Source organism: Channa argus, chromosome 1 (assembly GCF_033026475.1).
Source record: "Channa argus isolate prfri chromosome 1, Channa argus male v1.0, whole genome shotgun sequence".
Lineage (NCBI taxonomy): Eukaryota > Metazoa > Chordata > Actinopteri > Anabantiformes > Channidae > Channa > Channa argus.
Genome location: NC_090197.1, coordinates 46,280,009 through 46,299,910, shown reverse-complemented (window position 1 = coordinate 46,299,910; position 19,902 = coordinate 46,280,009). Strand labels below are relative to the sequence as shown.

The window sequence follows — 19,902 nt, the reverse complement described above, 5'->3', positions numbered from 1 at the left end:
TTAATTTGGACCTGCATTTGAAGACCATGAAAATAGTGAGAAGATTTACTAAACCAAAACATGTGTTGCATAACCTGTGGATCTAATTCCTGTAAAAAGATGTTTATAAGTGAAAAGAGCAACACCATCTTATGAAATTACCACATACAGGAATTTGTTTTTGAATATGTCAGCTCTTTTAACATTTTTAGTAATAAAACTAAAATTACTGTTTTATTGTAGTGACAGAAAAATGTGTGTGCTTCAATAATTGATGCTTCAAGTCACTGAAGTGATGAATCCAGTGATAAATCACATTAGCAAATGATCATCAAATTCTTCATTGAGTGATGATGTGGCTACCGGAATATTTCATGACATCTTTCCATAATATTTGCATGACAAGACCAAGTGGCATCTCTGTCCTTTGCAAGGATAACAACCAGCACTAGTAGAATATGTATTGGGTAACCACCCACCATCCATCCTGCTTTAAATATTCTGTGAAGTAGCTTCTAATGTGCCAACAAAAAACAAAACAGCAACAACAACAAAAACATTGCTAATACAAATTCCAGCTCTAGAATAAATTCAAGAGAACTTAAATCCGTTGTAAAGTGTAATTGTTTTAATTGTTAAGTGGTGTATATGATGAATTGAAACATAATTATTTGACTCCACAACACCAAACCAAGGTTAATGTGTAATTGTGTGATTGTTGATGCTGCTGTTCTGGCCAGGTCTCTCTTTAAAATAGGAATTGAATGGAATCCCAATGAGGTTGAACCACAAGAATTTAATGAGAAATGGAGCGTACCTAATGGACATGTTTTTTTAAGTTCTTTCTAGCCTCCTATGGCTAATTCCCCGCCACCCCCAAAAGGAGCATGTATAGCTGTGTTATTAGTTTTCTTTATTTATTTATTGAAAATTACAGACAGAAAACGACAGAGGCAACACTTTCCAAATAAAATAACAACAAATTATATTTAATTAAATTTATTTCCTTATAGACTTTCTATACATTACTCTTATGTTTGTTTATGGGCAACAGATCCACCGTTTCTAAAATGCAGATTACCTAATTTTCTCAAATTGATCTCTTTTCTTTTTAAAGGATTTAACTCTAAATATACTTTAATACACCATTAGTGGAGTTACAAGGAAACTGCTCTTAGCTAGGATTTGTCATTGAAATCATGACTGTATTAACGTGATCGGACAGAGGCTTCACGATGATACCTGAGCTGAGATTCCAGGAAGGTGAACAAAACAAGCCCACCCTTTTATTCCACTTCAAATTAAAGGTCGCGCATGCAACTTACTTTTGGAATTTGGCAAATGTGATAAAATAAGTACTAAGTATGTTAACAATCAGGCTTCGGTAGTTAATTAACTGATCGGTCTGGTAAATTAATTTACTCCAAAAAATTATGTCTACTTACTACTAAAAACAGTAAAACTGACCACATCGACGTTCTTTTCACACGCACGTAACGCTACGTACACACGCTCTTTGGACTCAAAGAGCGTGACGTATGCCCTAGCGTCCGGTTAGCTATCACCAGCTACTAAGCTCTAAACTAACGTTTTAGCTTACGGTAGTTTTTGCAATCGACAGCATACTCCAGAGTCGATTAACATTAGATAACTAGTTAGTAACTAAAGTTGTCTGCCCTAGTGACCGTCGGTATTAGACATGGACGACGAAACCCACCCCAGAACCCTGTAAGTAATTCTAGGTGACAGCCAACGCTGTCATTGCTTTGCTAATCTCGGAAACTGGTGGCTAATGTTAACTTAGCTAACATAGCTTCACAAACCTGATTGAGTAACATTACAATAGTTCAGTGCCGTCAGGTTCGTTAACATGAGGCTAAACAAAACTTACACTCTTTAAAGAAGGCAATTTGTGTAATTTCTAGTTTAGCTGTTACTCGTCAACAAAACAACTGTTAAAAGTTAATGTTACGTGGGGCCAGCTTGCAATTCAGTTAAGATAACTTAATGTGAATAATGTTACATTAATAACTCCCATCAATAACCACCAGGTCACTAAATCCCTAAAATGAGACATATGTGCATCAATTAAGTTATCACTGCCTGTACAACGTAATTTTTACTTCGAAATAACTGTAAGTTAATAACTTAGCTTTCGCAAAAACTAACCCTGTTTTTACTTACAGGTATGTGGGAAACCTCTCCAGGGATGTAACAGAAATTTTGATTCTGCAGCTCTTTACCCAGATAGGGCCATGCAAAAGTTGTAAAATGATCACAGAAGTAAGTAGCCCTAACTTCCAATGTTGTTTGTCCTTTTAGCTAATCCCCTTCACATCTGCAGGGTGACTACTGTATGCCCAACTTTTAACCTAAGAAAATTACTTTCACTAATACAGTAATTTCAACTGTGGCCCCTTGCTGTTGGAAACTATTATTCTAATATTGGGAAACATAAATACAGTGCATATAGATGATTGTTAGGCACTCTCTTTTTGACTAATGTGTTTGACCTTGTCCCTTGTAGCATACAAGCAATGACCCATACTGCTTTGTGGAGTTCTATGAACACAGAGATGCTGCTGCAGCCCTTGCAGCCATGAATGGGAGGAAGATATTAGGAAAGGTAGGATATATTGACTATCTAAAATTTACAATAAAGCTTGGCAGTTCATCTTTGTCAGACACCCCACTGAAATGCTTGTCCCTTGTCAAAAACATGCATCTTTCTCTGGTTCTTTGAAATAGCCTTAAATGCTCTCCAAACTCTGCTTTCAGGAGGTCAAAGTAAATTGGGCTACCACTCCAAGTAGCCAGAAGAAAGACACATCCAGTAAGTGTTCATCTGTGGATTTTCTAATCTGCAGATATCAAAGTTTATTACGGAATAGTAAATAGTTTCTTTCCTTTTGTTTGTCTCTTGTGTCATTCTAGATCACTTCCATGTTTTTGTGGGTGATTTGAGCCCTGAGATTACCACTGAAGATGTCAAGGCTGCATTTGCACCATTTGGGAAAATCTCGTAAGTTTTTACTTTAAAAGGAAATTTATTTTTTTGCAGCACAGCTATTTCAGTGCTATAATGCAAGCATATTGATTGAAAGTGGGCGCTATACTTATGAAGTACTAGGTATTTTATATGAATTGTCTGTAAGCTAATAACTAAACCATCTATGACTATGTTTACATGTATATAGGATAGGTATTGATTTGATTGTATATAAAAATATAAAGAAGTTCACTTTTAAAATTTTAAAACACTGGTCCCCAAAGGCTGACATCCTGAAGATTTTTGTTCATCCTCAATAGTTTACAAGTTTCCTTGGATCTCTGATGAATGCTTTGCTATGATTTGATTTCAGGGGGAAACAATGAGACACCCTGCTGTCCTAAGGGTCCAGGGAACTTATTTACAGAGTTAGTTTTGTTTGCAGAGTTGCATTTGCATTACTATGATGTGCATCTAAGCATGTAAGCATAGTTTATGATGGCCAAACACCCTTTTAACCATCAAGTGGAAGTAGAAATAATATACTGTACCTTTCACTATTACATGTATTGCTTTGTAAATGCTTAACAATTAAAAAAAACTAATTTAAATAATTAGATAAACAATACATATACTGTAGGCTATCATATGATTTATTGCAAATATTTGCTTGTGGACGCTGTATTGTTTCTGTGTCTGTTTTTGTAACTGAAGTGTCAGCTTTTAGCCTACTTTTTTCATATTTAAGATGTGGTAAGTAAACTGTACAGTATGTCATCGAAATGTAAGCTGTGTGTATGAACCTGAACAGCTTTTAGTTGTGGGTCTCAGTGGAGTAATAGCACTTTGGTTATTTTACAGAAATGCTCATAGGATTGGACAGGAGCTTGAAGGCTAACAGCAAGGAACTGTGCACTCTGGAGACTCAGATGTAGTTTCTTTCTCTATTTATTCCATTCTTTCCATATGTCTTTTATTTGTAGATGCTATGTATTAACATGATCTAGTTTAGATTAGCAAAATTCCAATACTTAATGTGTTCCTCTATGTTAAAATTTTCTAATTTTGATTTGCATAGTTTTGTTTGTAGTAACATGATCTACTTCCAAAATTTCTGAAAATGTCAATTTTTCAAAATTTGCAGCTCCCCATATTGGTGGTCAAGCATTGACCAGGGAAAATAAAGAAATCTGTTAACAGGCCACGTATGCCGTTTAATTCCTTTTTTCTCTTTTGATATTTTTTTTATATATTACTATTCATAGGAAGGGCACCAACATCATTTTTAACTATGCATGGTAATCCATATAGTTGTTTCTTTTATTAATTTAAATTAGTAGCCTATGATTCAGAGGACTAAACAAAAAGTGGTGCTGTAGTGGCAAGGATCCATTAATACATCTAAAAATATTTAAAAAAAATTTTTAACCTGCATGTATTTGTACTTTTTAAGTTTTGTTTTTGAAGTGGTGCTCTGAAGTTATGTTACGAGTCAGTGCTTAGTACAAGGTCATCTCGCTAATATACCTTTATTTAGGACAGAGTAGAGGATTCAAAGTTCAGTTTGTTTTGCGTGGTTCCTTTTAGTTTGAAACATTTAAACTGCAAAATGCACTAAAGTTTTTTTTTTTTACTTTTTCCTCTAGAGATGCCCGTGTTGTGAAGGACATGACGACAGGCAAATCAAAGGGGTATGGATTTGTGTCGTTCTACAACAAACTGGTAAGGCTCCAGTGCAAGAACACAGACTGAAGGTTATTTCTATTTTCTGTTTATTATCTTACTTACAAGCATTTACAGCAGTTAAAATAGAATTGATCACGGTAAAACCATAGTCATTACAAATTAAGTGACATAGTTTCTTGTTTACTATAACCATTTAGATTGCTACTAAGAATAAAAACATTAATCTATATTTGAGAACAAATTACAGTTACTAGTAACCCTTATAGATTTATAAAAATCAGATAAGTAACTATCTTTGATTTGGATTAATAGGATGCAGAGAATGCTATCATTAACATGGGGGGGCAGTGGCTTGGAGGACGCCAAATCCGGACCAACTGGGCAACACGTAAACCACCAGCTCCAAAGAGTTCCCAGGACAGTAAGTTTTAAAGGCCCTACCCTGCAATGCCACTGGATACCTACAGAGGGTCATTTACATATTGTGGAGGATTAGAGCTCCTTCACTCACTCACTCAATCACTCACTCACTCACTCACAGAAGGAATAGGGAGACAAATCCCAGGAAAGACATTTCAGGGAAGAACTCCATAGTAGTAAGCAAGTTTGATGATTATGTATGATGTGTTAGATGTTTAGACTAATTTGTCACATAACTAAATAAGTGACAAAGTTCTGATGAAGTCTATTAGTTGTCCGGTAATTAGCTTTACCAAGTCACCATGAACATGTAAGTGAAATCACTTAATGTTCATTTAGCCATTCAACTTTTGACACCAACCATGTATAGGTAATTTTATCATTGATGCCATAAACCACCACTCTTATATTTTGATTGATCCTTCTATATAAATGTTAACATATCCCTTTTCAATTGTTTGTTTTTATTATAGATGGTTCAAAGCAGCTGCGTTTTGATGACGTAGTGGCACAGTCCAGTCCACAGAACTGTACTGTGTACTGTGGAGGAATCCAGACAGGACTATCAGGCAAGTTTGTAGTTACTCTGGGGTATTAGGCCTAATGTCAGTTTTATACCCCAACCCTTTCTTGTCAATTTTTAAAATGGTGTAAAAGGGTAGTGGTTGACATGTGTCCCTATGAAATAAGCTGACCATTCAAGACCATTATGTGCTATCAGTGCACATGAGCAGTCTCGTTGGCTTAGGAGTGCCTGGTAAAACTATACAATGTATTAACACAGGGATGCATACATGCTCTCTCTCTATCTCTATCTATATATATAAAAAATGGGGTTGGGTCTTATTATGTAGCATTCACAAAAATAGCCTAAAAACTAACTACACGACCATTTTCTTTTTGTTTTTTAGAACACTTAATGCGACAGACCTTCTCACCTTTTGGTCAAATTATTGAAATCCGAGTTTTCCCAGAGAAAGGATATTCTTTCATCCGGTAATGGATCAGTGTGTTGCAGCATTTGACCTCTAGATGTCAACACAAGCACGTTGCATGATTTAATTACAACCCAGTTAATACTGAATCTTTTTCAGTAGCATTTTTTTGTTGTTTGTTTTCATTACTTAGCCTAGTTCCTAGTTTTCTTACTACTTTTTGATAAATTTGATTGCTAAACTGCTGTTTTTTATTTTAAGGTTTTCCGCCCATGACAGTGCTGCCCATGCTATTGTTTCAGTAAATGGCTCATCAATTGAAGGACACATAGTGAAGTGCTTCTGGGGAAAAGAATCTCCTGACTTGACAAAAAGTCCACAGCAGGTACGGGAAATAAAAATATTATAATTATTATTTTTATGCTATAAATGGACATGACAGTAGATAGATGACATGAAGTGAGCATAAACATGGGACGAAATACAGGACAAAATATAATAAACTTGACCCTATTAAGGTATAAACACCTTTTATATGACCTTTGCTGTATATGGAAATGAGTTAGATGATTAAAAATAAAGATCATATCTATTGCGGCAGTTAAGAAAAATATTCCCTTTTGTCTTTGTTGGTTTCACTCAGGTTGAGTACAATCAGTGGGGACAGTGGAATCAGGTCTATGGAAATCCACAGCAGCAGTATGGACAGTATGTGACCAATGGTTGGCAAGTTCCCTCCTATAGCATGTATGGACAGACATGGAACCAGCAAGGATTTGGAGTAGAGTGAGTTTTACTCTGTAGTATGTGTTCAGTTTAGATTTTTCTCTTTCTCTTACAATATTGTTGCAGGTTAGTCATCTTGCATACAGTACATCATTAAATTACTATTGAAGATACCACTAAATATTTGTTTTCCTGCAGCTTGAGGAACATTGGTTATTTACGACATTGCTGATCTTTGTACAGAATCAATACATTCTTAGTAATCAGATATTTGTGGTATTTCTGCAGGCAGTCCCAGTCCCCGGCCTGGGTGGGAGGGTTTGGATCTCCTTCAGCCCAGGCTGCAGCCCCACCCGGTCCAGTCATGTCCAACCTGGCCAACTTCAGCATGGCTGGCTACCAAACACAGTGAGCTGGCCCTAACCTGAGTGTAATAATAAGGGGATTTAGTCAACCCTTGTGCAACCACACAGCACTCTTTCATCTGGACAGCTGTTGTGGTAAAACAAGGGCAAGGTCATATTCACAAAGCCTTTCTAGCCAATAATTGCTCCTAAGCAATCAGTATAACAATTTTGTTTTTACAGTGTTCATTTCACTTGAAACATTAAAATTTTATTTGATGATAATTAATGTCTTTGATGGAAAAGTGCCCTGGGGCTTTTGAAGAAAAGCCTAACCATCTGTCCTTTACTATAAAGGGAATGTTACAGGATACTCTAACCTTTTGAATGTTTGGCTCTATAAAAACCTTACCTGGTATGTGGCAAGAAGATTTGCAGTTATAGCAGGCAGGATGGAAAAAAATTCAACATACACAGACCATTTGTGCACTCATTATACAAGTGTGACCAGTGGGCCAAATGTTGAAAAGTCTGTGTAGTTTTTAAGAACTAATTGTTACCCTCCTAAATTTAAAATATAAGCAAACATGTATGGCAATCAAAATATATTTAACAGCTGAGTTATTTCTTACAGCTAAAAGCACACTTACTTCAAGCCATTATTTTGGTCCAGAGCTCACTGGAACATGACAAGATTAAAAATCTTTAGGACGTTAATATTAAAATATCAAACTATAGCAATATCTGCACTCAGTTTGCCAATTTTGTTTTTATATTTCAGAGAAAATGTGTTTGTTACAAACTCAAAGCGTACAAATGTACATTAGGAATTTTCTGTCGTTTTATATAATAGAAGGCAAAACTCTACCTGAGTCTTCATGCATTGATTTATTTTTGTAACAAAGGTCAAATGAGTATGATCGGTCACAATGAATTAGTGCTACAAACTGCACTGAGCTACGAGAAAGAACCAACCTGCTAAATGTTGGTCCTGGCTTCTGGGCTATAAATTGAGTCCTATTTTGATGTATTGATGAAAAATGCTTTGTGAATAGAGGCCCTGGAATGGTTTACCTTTCCAGCATATGTGAAGAAATAACTGTATAAACAACTGTGGCTTTAGCAGAGCTTTCAGCATAAGGTGGCAACTGTTTGATGGCTTTTGTGCCCAAAGGGATTACATCTTAGTTTTCCAAGCAAAAAACAATGTTTTTTTTTAATGTTTTGTAATAGCAAGTTGTTGGCAGATTTTTTTGATCAATTATAGTTTGCACCTTTTAATGTAGCAAGGATTGGATGTATTGATAATCCGTGTGTCGTAGAAAAGGCTATAGCACATGCTCAATGTATAAAGAAGATATTATATACAAGACTTAACCCTTAAACTTTGTAGAGAATTTACTGTCTGCAGATTCTGGGGCTGGTTTCCTAGAGGAATATTGAACCTTAAAAAAATTCTTCCTTCCTCTTGTTGACCTTAGTTCATTTATACATTTTATACTAATTACTTTCAAATGGCTGCAAGAGTTTTTGCAAATACTGAAGACTTATTTTAGCACAAAAACTATAATCACGCACTTGTGTAAAGACAAACTGTCCTACTGTTTTATGTTTACTGTAAATTGAGATTTTATTTTGTTTATTTCAGTAATTTGTCATGGCAGGGGTTTTCTGTCCCTCAGCAATCTGAATGTTTTCAGTATTCACAGAACATTTTTATTTATCCCAGTAAAAAATTAACATCTTTTTTTTTTTAAATCACTGACAAGGATTTCTCAAAGATGTCCTGCCATTTGTCATTAGTTTTCATATGTAATTCTGTACAGCATGTTAAAACCCTTGTCCTTCTCTTGTCTTGCTAGCCCGCAAACTAAATAATGTTTCTGTTTGTTTTTAACCTGGTGGAAGTATTTATGTAAAAAAACAGGGAAATGGCTGGGAGTGTAAATATGAACTTTGATCACAAATCTCCTTGAAATTTAAGAAGTAATGTACATACTGTAGCTAGAGTGCAAAAAACCTCAATTGATGTGCTGGTGAATTCAGACTGTGTTATTTACAAGGCTTCGTTGCAGATTAATATTATTTTCCAGTGTGGTTTTTCCCATTTTTAAGTTTGTGCCAATTTCAGGGTGTAGCAGGAAGCAGGAGAGGTTTCCACTTGAACTGCACGCTTACGAAATGAAATATCTTTGTCGTTAATAATGAATGTAATGGCAGTAATTCAAATTGAACAACAGAGATGATGTTTATTAATATTAAATCAGTTTTCCATCAAATGTGTGAGTCACTTCAAATAAAGAAATTCAAACCTGGTTGTTTAGTATATTTATTAGACAGTAAATTGTGCTTTACACAGACATTCAAACAGCATAACATAAATGTACTGTAATGTAAATTTAGTCATTCTACCAGACACAGTGAAAGACATTTAACAGTTCTTAAATAAATATGCTTAAATTTCTAGAATCTAAATTATATTTCTTCTGTATAGTTTGTTCTGTTTTTTTTTTTTTTATGTGATGTAAATATGGTCTTAATGAATTGCTGTTAACATTATCATTCATATTTGCATGTATTATATTAAGATGTAGACATATTCCATGGAATTCTTTCGTAGATACATCTCACTAAAATACCAGTAAGTTAGGAGGCCAGTAGGTTTTAAGCCCCTGTATAAGAGCTTGAACATTCATAAACAAACAAAAAAGAGCAAACAATCATTTGCTTTAGTGACATAAGTACTGAGTAAATTTTGATTATATTGGATATTTTTATTTTGCTAAACTACAGTTATAATTAAATTTTCATTAATTTGTAGGTTATGATTCAGATTCAGTCTACAGTATAATGGAGTCCTTGCAGCTTATCTTGTGAGTTCAGTGTCGCCACAGCCATATGTTATAACTTTTTTCACCAATTTTAAATTTGCATTAGTACAATTACCTAGTAAGCAAAGAATTTCAGAAATACATTTATACAGTTTTTACATAATTATTAGATGGCTAACAAGTGTATCTGAAGCAAAGTGATGAACATTACCATAGGTAAGTCATACTGCCTTTGTTGATCTCTACACTTCACACCAAGAAGCGTGGATGTTTGATTCTGTTCCTCAAAGGTGAATCACATGCGACAGTCGTATGTGGAGTTGGTGTGAACTACTGGTCTCATTAATGACACCTCAATCTTTGTCCTTCTGTCCTCACAACCCTTGACACTCCCATCCGCAGTGATTCCATCACTCTGGATATAGGTAATTGAGAATCAAATATTTTGTATCAATAAATTATGTATTCATAAATAGAATTTAAATGGTGGAATTCGTGAGTAAAAAATAGACTATTATTGTTATTTTATAGCTTTTATGTAACTATTATGTTATATTTGTTACATGAATTTTGTATATGTTTAAGTGTACTGCCATGAACTAATCATCCCTAATATTTTTAGGGTGAAGCCTCCTTGCGTTGTAGTTTTCCATTAAAAAAATTAAACATGAGGTTCAAGAAGACTAAAACGGGGAAAAAATGTGTTCCATACTCACATCATTGTTGGGTTTTCCTATTCTTTCATTTCTTTTAGCTTTGTCTTCTAATCCCAATTTCTCCATAATCAGCTTGATCCTGGATGTGATGTCTGTGACAAAGCTCTCAAGGTGGACAACCTGTTTGCTCAATCTGCCATCGTGAAAAAAACGTACTTTAGTTTTTGTTTGAATCCTATTGTTATTAAATGAATTGCTCTTGTATGTAGCATAAAAAATAGACATTTTATCATTTGAATTTGAAAACTTTTTCCACCTTAGGAACTGCTCCTGATCCACAGTGTTTTGACTGGAGTTTTTCTGCTCATTGGAGGTTGTAGGAGGCTTCTCCAGTAATTCTTTTCCATAACTCATTCCAAGATTGTTGAGTTCAGCATTTAGAACATTCTAACAAAAACAGAAAAGCAATCAGTTCATATTTATTGTTTTAAATAGGTAAACATTTGTCAGCATTAAAAAGAAATTAGTTAAAAAATATGGAAATTTTTTTTTTATCACTGTATAGATCATTCTACAAACCCTCTTTTCCTCCAGCTCCAGTTTCATCCTCTCTTGTTCGTCTTTGTCTAGAATTTGGTTCTTGTCACAGTCATACCGTGAGAACGCTGCCGAAATTTCCTCATCAGCATGTCCCATCCTATCAGATTGTCAGAGTTGTGAGGCTTATGTTTCAGTAAAGTTAGCATAAAGTATGCTGTTATTTTGTTTTATTATTACTTACTCTTTCAGAGTTTCCCTAAAGTCCTTGAATTCAATTTCTCCAGATCCAGACTGTAGTGCCTTCTGCACATCTGATATTTTCTCCTTTTTAAGTTTCAGCTTCATAAACGTCTTCATGTAGCTCTGAATTTCAAAATGTAAACAAAAGTAACTCTTGTAAACCAATATCTCTAGATGTATATGGTTTTACATTGCTTTTACCTGTTTGATTAGGTCAGTAATCCGTAGATCATCCTTTTGGGATGAGAGCTCCTCCTTTACTTCAGAGTATGTGTCATTAATTATGGCCAGAAACATGTTCTGGAAAATAGATACATAAAGAGATGGTGAGACTTCTTGTGATTACCCTTTAAAAGCACTTTATTTAGTAAACTAACTTACCAGCAGAACAAAGAAAACAAAGAACACGTAGGTAACAAAGTATATTGGCCCGAGAATCCTGTTAGCATTGTCAATGGCATTGTAATCAAAGTCTCCAAGAATGATCCTGAACTGTGTGGAGCTACAGGAAGAATAAAAGACAATAACCAATTGGTTGATGGTCACTTACATCTTTTCTGTGTAATGCCACTTTTAAATGCCTCTTACATGCATGTCATGAAGGTGCTGAAGGACTGAACCTGTGTCCCAAAGAGCAAGTATCCAAGCTGAGCATAGGCGAAGAAGACAATGAAGAACATGATGGCGAATCCCAAGATGTCTTTAGCACATCGACCCAGGGTTGAGGACAGCTGAGTCATGGTCTTATTAAAACTGATGTATTTGAAAATCTACAAGGTCAAGAAAACACACATTCTTTGTATGATACCAGATTGTTTTTGTTATCGGCTTCAAAGTGAAAGCTGTTGGTGTTTTACCTTGATCCATGCAAAGAATATGTTCACTGCATTCATGTTGTTGTACTGTGTTTGCCAGAAGGCCAGAAATTCAAAATCAGCATAAGTATCAGGGTGTTTCAGCAGGTTGCCAAGCAAGTTGCCCACTTCGACAGTTCGGAATATGTTGAATATAATGGCAACGATGGCGAGCTGGGAAGGAGGAAAATGTAATTATTTAGCTGGTCCAGGTAAAAGTCTGAAAACGATGTTTGTATCAAATAAAAGCATTTTTGTACCATAATGACAACAATATCCAGAATGTTCCAGATGCTTTTGAAGTAGGAGAACTTATGTATTCGAAGCTCAAGCACCTCCTCCACAGTGTAGTAGAGGATGAACAAACAGAAAACCATCTCACAGCCAAGGACGAAGTAATCCCAGTTGGTGACATAGCGAATCAGCTTGACTGTTCTGATCTGGTAGGAGGGGATTGCTCCACCAGTCGCTGGGAATTCAACCACCAATCTGAGAGACACGGATAAACATTTGGTCAGTTATTGAATGGGTACAAGCCAACTGGTACTGACTGCAAACACTGCTACTGTTCAATATGTTTTTTACCTTATCACACAGAACAAGTTAATGTTTGCATTGTACGTGGAGAAGTCAATGAACACTGCTCTGCTTCCTCGGTCCAGCCAAATATTGTCCATCAGGTTTGTAAGTATGACAGCGCTTTCATCTCGGGTCCGACTCAGGTCCTGATAGTATCCTGCTCCACTATAGGTGGCCAGCAAGCCCCAGTAAGAGGAACCATTCATCTGTTTTTCTGTGTGGTAGGTCCAGCTGGGGAAGTATAAAGCCACAAATTAGCCAAAACACTCAACTGTGCTGTAATTCTTGTATGAACTGTAAGAGTAAAAACGGTGATTGGCTCACGCAGTGCCATTTATGAGACCGAAGCTATGGTCATCCTCCTTCTTCGTATTGTAAACATCATAACATCCAGTGATTTCATATGTAAAGTCTTTGGGAACCTTGCAGGAGTTGTTCATGACTTTGATCTGCCTGATTCTGGGAACTCCGAGCAGCATGTTCTCATAGTAGATGAACGACTGGTCTCCGTTATCTAGGGACTGGTTATTGTACCATGTAGTCCAGTAGAGGCCATCCAGCAATGGGCCTTGAGCAAACTGTGCATAAAAAGAGTGTTGAGGATGTGTCATTTGTAAACAGTAAACATGGTATATTCTTATTCTTGTTGTGGTGATCATGGAGAAAATTAAAATGATGGAAAACTCACAGTCCAGACGTCAGCCATTGCGCCAATGGACTGAAAACTAACTCCACTTGCACCAGCTGTATTCACAAAGAGGTTCGTCATGGCGTTGGTGTAATAGTAGGTGCTTGAGCTGGTCATACCATACGTTACTGAAAGACAACGTAATCACATTGTTAAACAAACATTAAGTCCTATCTGGATTTGCCCAGGCAGAGCTTTAAATGTTACCCCATTGAATGGCCCATGACAACTCAGAAGGACACACATATTGTCTCACTGAAGACTTTTTGTTTGGTTGTGTTTTATCGCCACAGCCAAATAGATACAGATTAGAGGCCATAATTTGTTTGAAGAGAGAGCATGCTGGCTGGATACAAATAGCCTCGTCAAACAATATAAATCTAACCCAGACAAAGCATCAATTGTTGAGGCCTAATGCTTTTATCAGCAAAAAGCAATAGAGTTATGTCCCGTGTTCCTTTCACTCTCAGCTGGACAAAGGGTTCTGAGCAAAAGGGACTGAGAGGGTATTTGTGTGAGGCATTAATACAGGGGGGGGGGGCTTTTAGTGATAAATCAACAGTCCAGAGTGCCCTATTCAGGAACATGCTCAAGAGCTTCAACAAGTGATGAGCAGCGCTAATAAACAAATGACTGAAATACACTAATGTTGACATAAGATATATGAATTTATCAACAGCAGATTTTGTAGAAATTACAGTATTATGTATTTAACCCAAACACAGAGGCACATTTGAGTTCTTTTCACTCCTTTGGCAAATTACAAATTATTAATTTGTGTAAAATAGAAATTTGATACTTAGAAATATTTTACATGCTTGCGTGACAAGTCATCAACTTTCCTTATATTAAATAAATCTAAAAATATGTTTAGTAGATTTATTCAAGAAGTGCTGTCCTTGAAATAACTATGTATTTCAGTTGTGTAAGTGCAAAGAATTATTTGCAAATACTTCTTGAAGTGAGTATTGAACACTTAAAACACAGTAAAAAACACTTACAGAGGCATATGTCCACCAGGAACACTACATAAACCACTAACTCTCGTATTGTGGTTCGGAGAAACAGTTCGCTGTTGTTCGAGGTATTTTTGGTCCATGTTGTGCCCCACAACCCTATAAGAATTACCAGTGCAAGTCAGTTATGCAAATAGAACACATATTTTTATAGGTGATATTATTTATAAAGACACATCATCGAGCCCAAAATTGCTTAACCACCAAGATAGTTCACAGGTGTTTTGGGTTAAGAAGGTGAAGTTAAATGATACTAACTGTTCAGTTGATCTTCAGGTCAGATATACAGTGTGAAACTAAGGAGAATGTTTTCCTACCTTTGATAAAAGAGCAGCAGCCTCTTCGTTTCTTCACCAGGCTTTTCTCAGTGGATTGTGGTTCTTCTGGTGAATGGTGGAACAGGCCTGGCCTGTCCAGTTTGTACATGCTCTCTATGGAGCCCTGGTAAAGAGTCTGAGAGTTGTAGATGGTGCTGACAGCTCGGGGCAGGGGCGGAGGAGTGCCACAGTAGCCCTGGTTCACCCAGGCCCCATTGCCCATGTCGTCCAACTCGCACTCCACTTGTCCAGTCAGGTGACTGTCAGCCCGGTTGTTGAGAGACTTCATACTGTGTTTCTCTATATGGACTGGTGGTCTTTAAATTGGAAAGTGAAGCAGAGCAGCGTAGCCAGCTTTTAAACACCTGCTGGAGGGATGGTTTTAAAGAATGGGTGACATAAGCTTTGTCGAGGGAGGAGCCGCTGGTTCTCTGCTAAAACACGCTGAGGTAACACTTGTGTCTTGTGTGTGTGAACAGCTTGTGTGAGCATGAACACTTCACCAACATTCTCCCAAATTCTTACTTACTGACTAGTCAGTCGTACAATTCAACCATTTAACCTAAAACTGGTACTTTGGCCTGTTTTTTGATTTGATTGTAGTTTCAGCAGCCAGGTACCTCCAACATAAAGCTATTTTCATTAAGCTACAGGAAATGATTTGCTTGAAATAAAATGATGTCACCAGAAACAAAACCATAAAAGTAGTGTGCATATTATTACAATGGCTGGAAACATCAATAATTCAGCACTTTTTACTTTGCTTTTCTCTCTCAATTACTTCCATGCTGAGCAAATTGTTGTCGCTATTGATTATCAACTCATTCAATAACAGAGTCATATTGAGGAAATCATTTCATTGCATGCCAAACTGAATTAATGAGGAGCATAACTGCAGTGTCACTGACTGTTTCACACTTTCAAAGCTGCCATCTATTCATTTTAAATGTGCAGATTGTGTGAGTGTTTATTAGGTATGCAAACATTCAACGTGGCAAATTAATCATTGTGAACATCTGCATTGACACCTAATCTCCATCTCTCAACTAGGCCTCTGCCACATGACTCAAGTGTATTCAAGAGGTTTAGGTTAAACCTTATGACTGGTTAATAGGCATACCGATAAATTGTTTAACTATGTTTGATTTAGTATATGCATCCACATATTATTGTAATTATGTATGTTTATTTGGTATAGTCATTTGGAATTAAACTACACAGACTAGAATCTAAGATGGTCCACTTTTAAGTTTCAACTTCAACTAAATCAGCTGCAGGGTAATAAGGTGTGTGTCGTGTATTAGCAGTTGGACATTACATTGCATGTGACACTGCTGTAGATGTCTCCTACTTAATGCAGATAGTTTGGTCCAGCTATGGGCGTTCATGCTTCAGCGGCTCTGAACAGAGCGATCACACACAGCCATTACACACAATAGAGTTTAATTTCTGCTCCCTTGCTGAAGCTGTGGCAGGATCTGGCACAGAGGCTTTCTTAATCTGCTGTGGCTTGTGCCACCATTCAAACTGTAACAATCACTGTTTAAATGTATAGTATGTGGTTCCAACAATGGAAAGTCGACGGCCATATGGCATCATGGGTTATCTGCCCTTATGTTTAGATCTAAAATCAGTTTGGGCAGCGGAAATCTCTTTAATACTTTTAAACTGCGAAATGCATAAATTTGAGAATAGAATTGTTAATTGATTAGACTTTGCTTCTCTTGGTTCTCCCTTTGACGTAACTATGTCTTATCTCAGAACACAGGCGCTCTGGATAAAAGGATGATTTATTCCCCAGGGTGCAAAGTGAGGCAATGCAGCAGACACGACCTGCCATCACTCCTCCTGACAACTGAAAACAAAGAATGTGCCTTAAATTACTTGTTCTTAGTGACAACCCACGGTTTATAATCACATTAAGGAAACATGTCACACTGTGCCAGTCCAGTCTACCTAGCAATAGTATGTTTTGTGCTCTAACATTTTAACATGATTAAGTATTTTCAAGTTTATATTTTACAAACATAATTTTAAAGATGAAAAACAAAAGTGATATTATCAAGAATCTTTCTTTTTTTAGTTAAAATTGTTCAAACTAACAAATTGAACAATAGACAAGGAATTACATTTTTTATATTCATGAAAAAGTTGAAAGAAATCCCATTTTCTTCACTGGAAACAAGAAAAACAAGAGAAACGCTTTGAATATAAAATAGCTTTTATTTTTGGTCAGAAAACTATAATTCAACAAAATAGAGGTCTGCGTGAGAAAAATATCTTTCAGCTCTACAAACATGTACTTACACTTTCAAAATAGTTACATATCAACTTTATTCAAACAACTGAGACCACAATGATTTTCTTAGAATCCATTGAAAATTGCACAACATTTTGGGGCCATATTATAACAGGTGATAAAAATAAACCATTCCCTGCATCTTCAGTACAATCTAAAGGTCATTATAATGATTCTAATAATCATTATAATATAAAAATACATAAGACCTTAAAATCAAATAGAAACTTTTTTGATTGTCATACAATAACTATATAAATACAAAAAGAAAATAATGCAATACAAATGTATTTACTTTCTCCTAGACTGGAGGAAAATATTCACAATGTCACTCACATCCAACGTGACTGATACAGCTACAAATGGCAGCACTTTATGTGTGGACCTTATGTTCGTCAAATTGATAGGTGAGCGGTGAGTGGATGTATTCTTGTCCAGTCGGACAGTCGTACCTCGTGAGGCAGGCGTAGTTTTCAGGCTGCACACAGTCAAACTGCAGTTCCAGCCACTGCCTATGAGAAGCGTTGTACCTCTTAGCATCTGTCAGGATCCGGTTGAGGGCCATGATGTAGCTCAGGGCCATCTGCAGAGTTTCATACTTGGACAGTTTTTTGTCCTGGCCCCACTGTGGCACCACTTTACGTAAGCGATCAAAGGCTGTGTTCAGACCCTGCATCCTCTTTCTCTCTCTGGCATTGGCAGCCATCCGTCGCCTTGTGGCAGTCTCATATTTTTGCGGGCTCTGGGAGTCCAGTTCTGAAGACTCTGATCCAGAGTCAGTGCAGCTGGGTCGACGGGACTTCATAATTGTCCTCAGATTAGAAGGACTCCAGATGTCTAGTCAGATCAACTGTAGTTGTATAGCACTGGTAGCAGCAGATTTGTTAGTTTCAGCTTAAGAGGTCCTTGGAAGTCTCCTCTTTATTACGTCCAGCTGTGTGTCCAGGCTTTGCGTTGAGAGTCAAATATTTGTAACTCCAGATACTGGTCAGTCGGAAGAATCCGAAGTGTCTGTGATTCCATAGACAATGAGGATGCAGCTTTTATAAGATGGAGCAAATGAACAGGTGGCAGCAGGTGGAGTCCCTGCCCATCTCCCCCCATCCTTAATATTGTTCATGGAGTAGCACACCCATGTGGATTCATAAACCCCCACACCCACTCGCAGCACACACGCACACGCACACGCACACACACACAGACAGGCATATAAAGGCACACTCAGGACACAAACACAAAACAAAACCTTAATGAAATTCCAATTATCTTGGGCTGGGCTATCTGGCAGTGGCTTTGCTCAGAGCCATGTGTCACATTCACCAAAAGTCCACCATCTGGTAGCTCAACTCACCACAGCTGATGATGCAAACAAACTTTTAGGCTAAGATTATTGATATTTCTGTGTTAAATGCACATTTCCAGCAATAGTAAAATCACTACCTAACAGACAAAACTATTAATTAAGCATCTAATTAAGCAATTAAACACTTACCCATAAGCAAAACTAGTAAAGCTACATCACAGTGACTTTTTACCAGTGTTATTGGAATTTGTGTTACTGGATCAAAATAATGAATGCAATTTTTACTTATTGTATTAGAAAACATACAATTTCATTATACTATAAAAACATGATCTTCTCCCTAAAAAATAAAATTTTAAATCTCAGAATAAATAAATCTGTAACTTTCACAAATTATAACAGAATTTTCATTTATAAATCAAATATGAAATCTTTGCAAGCACTTCGACCATTAGTCCATTAGCTTTAGCCACCTAAAAGTCCCTTTCACTCCTCATGTAATTTATCTCCATGTGATAATAATCATAATCTGAGATTAGCCTAAGGCAACAGAAGTGTAAGTGTGGTCTTTAACCTAAGGGATTTTAACAGCACATCAGGGGATTATGGCTTTCCAACAATATGGTCCAAGATGTTGTATATATTAGTGCACCATCTGAGCAGATATTCTTAAAAAAAAGTGTACTTATCTCTTGAAGGTAACGCGCTAAGGTTTTAATGAACCACAGTTTGTGGGATGCATTAATTCCCCTTTTGAGGTAAGACCCACTACATACAATAAATAATTGATCTGTGTATTGGTCCGAGAAATTGGGACAGACAGAATAATTTGTCTGTCTGTCCTTGCCATCTGCAAACACCAAAATTCTGTAATTCAGGAGGATGAGTCACACACACTCCAAACACACTGACTACCACCCAGAAGCCAAAAAAATACACTACTTTACTCACATTCAGCTTTTACTCTACTTTAAATTCAAATAAGGGTCTCGTAGACTTGCAGACTAAACAGCTTTAATTTTATTGGACTGCATAGAATGTTTTTGGATTTCTTGTAAACTTCTGAAGTACAGTTATGTGTTTAAACTTTATACTGCACACGACTAATACATTTTTATAAAAACTCAGCAACATAGAACTATATAAAATAATAGCAACAGTGTTGCACTATATTAAAATCTGCATACTGTACATTCCATACCTAAATACATTTTGAGTAATACTGTGTAAAATATAAATACATGACCTTTTCTTCCAACAAAGCACTTTTACAAGGTCGTAATGTTGTTTTTACTTAACCACCTTTTTCTCACATCTCTGATTTAATATCAGGTTTTAACTTTGTCATCCATTGTCATGAAGGACATGCAGCTCCTGTTACTGTGTCCTGACAAACCCAAAGCTTGGGTGTAGAGTCAGGTTATGAAAGATTTATTACTGATGGAGGCCTCGAATAATGCTCATCTCTGCTACTGGGTCATGCACACAAGCTGATGCTGT

At 36.5% G+C, this 19,902-nt stretch overlaps 3 protein-coding genes across 4 annotated transcripts; 1 reads left to right on the top strand and 2 right to left on the bottom strand.

Moving 5' to 3' along the window:
- Window positions 1-1,498: 1,498 nt before the first annotated feature.
- Window positions 1,499-9,394, top strand: tial1 (TIA1 cytotoxic granule-associated RNA binding protein-like 1). Of its 2 annotated transcripts, XM_067526653.1 has the most exons (12): window positions 1,499-1,707; window positions 2,166-2,262; window positions 2,507-2,605; window positions 2,758-2,812; window positions 2,914-3,001; window positions 4,615-4,690; window positions 4,967-5,075; window positions 5,548-5,643; window positions 5,986-6,070; window positions 6,271-6,394; window positions 6,653-6,795; window positions 7,024-9,394. In XM_067526653.1, the coding sequence occupies exons 1-12, from the start codon at window positions 1,679-1,681 to the stop codon at window positions 7,145-7,147; spliced, it is 1,125 nt and encodes a 374-aa protein (XP_067382754.1). In that variant the 5' UTR covers window positions 1,499-1,678; the 3' UTR covers window positions 7,148-9,394. The 2 variants fall into 2 exon arrangements, with proteins under 2 accessions (XP_067382754.1, XP_067382762.1); XM_067526661.1 differs by lacking the exons at window positions 1,499-1,707; window positions 2,166-2,262 and adding an exon at window positions 3,830-3,899 and having other exon boundaries at window positions 2,519-2,605.
- Window positions 9,395-9,498: 104 nt separating this feature from the next.
- On the bottom strand, window positions 9,499-15,141 carry pkd2l1 (polycystic kidney disease 2-like 1). The gene is made up of 15 exons (XM_067526626.1): window positions 14,801-15,141; window positions 14,469-14,582; window positions 13,468-13,595; window positions 13,104-13,357; window positions 12,786-13,010; window positions 12,461-12,689; window positions 12,204-12,374; window positions 11,935-12,116; window positions 11,728-11,848; window positions 11,548-11,646; window positions 11,348-11,469; window positions 11,146-11,263; window positions 10,883-11,013; window positions 10,627-10,759; window positions 9,499-10,325 (listed from the first exon to the last, which is right to left on the bottom strand). The coding sequence occupies exons 1-15, from the start codon at window positions 15,087-15,089 to the stop codon at window positions 10,206-10,208; spliced, it is 2,436 nt and encodes an 811-aa protein (XP_067382727.1). The 5' UTR covers window positions 15,090-15,141; the 3' UTR covers window positions 9,499-10,205.
- Window positions 15,142-17,472: 2,331 nt separating this feature from the next.
- Window positions 17,473-17,904, bottom strand: atoh7 (atonal bHLH transcription factor 7). The gene has a single exon (XM_067519566.1). The coding sequence runs from the start codon at window positions 17,902-17,904 to the stop codon at window positions 17,473-17,475; it is 432 nt and encodes a 143-aa protein (XP_067375667.1).
- Between the last annotated feature and the right edge of the window lie 1,998 nt (window positions 17,905-19,902).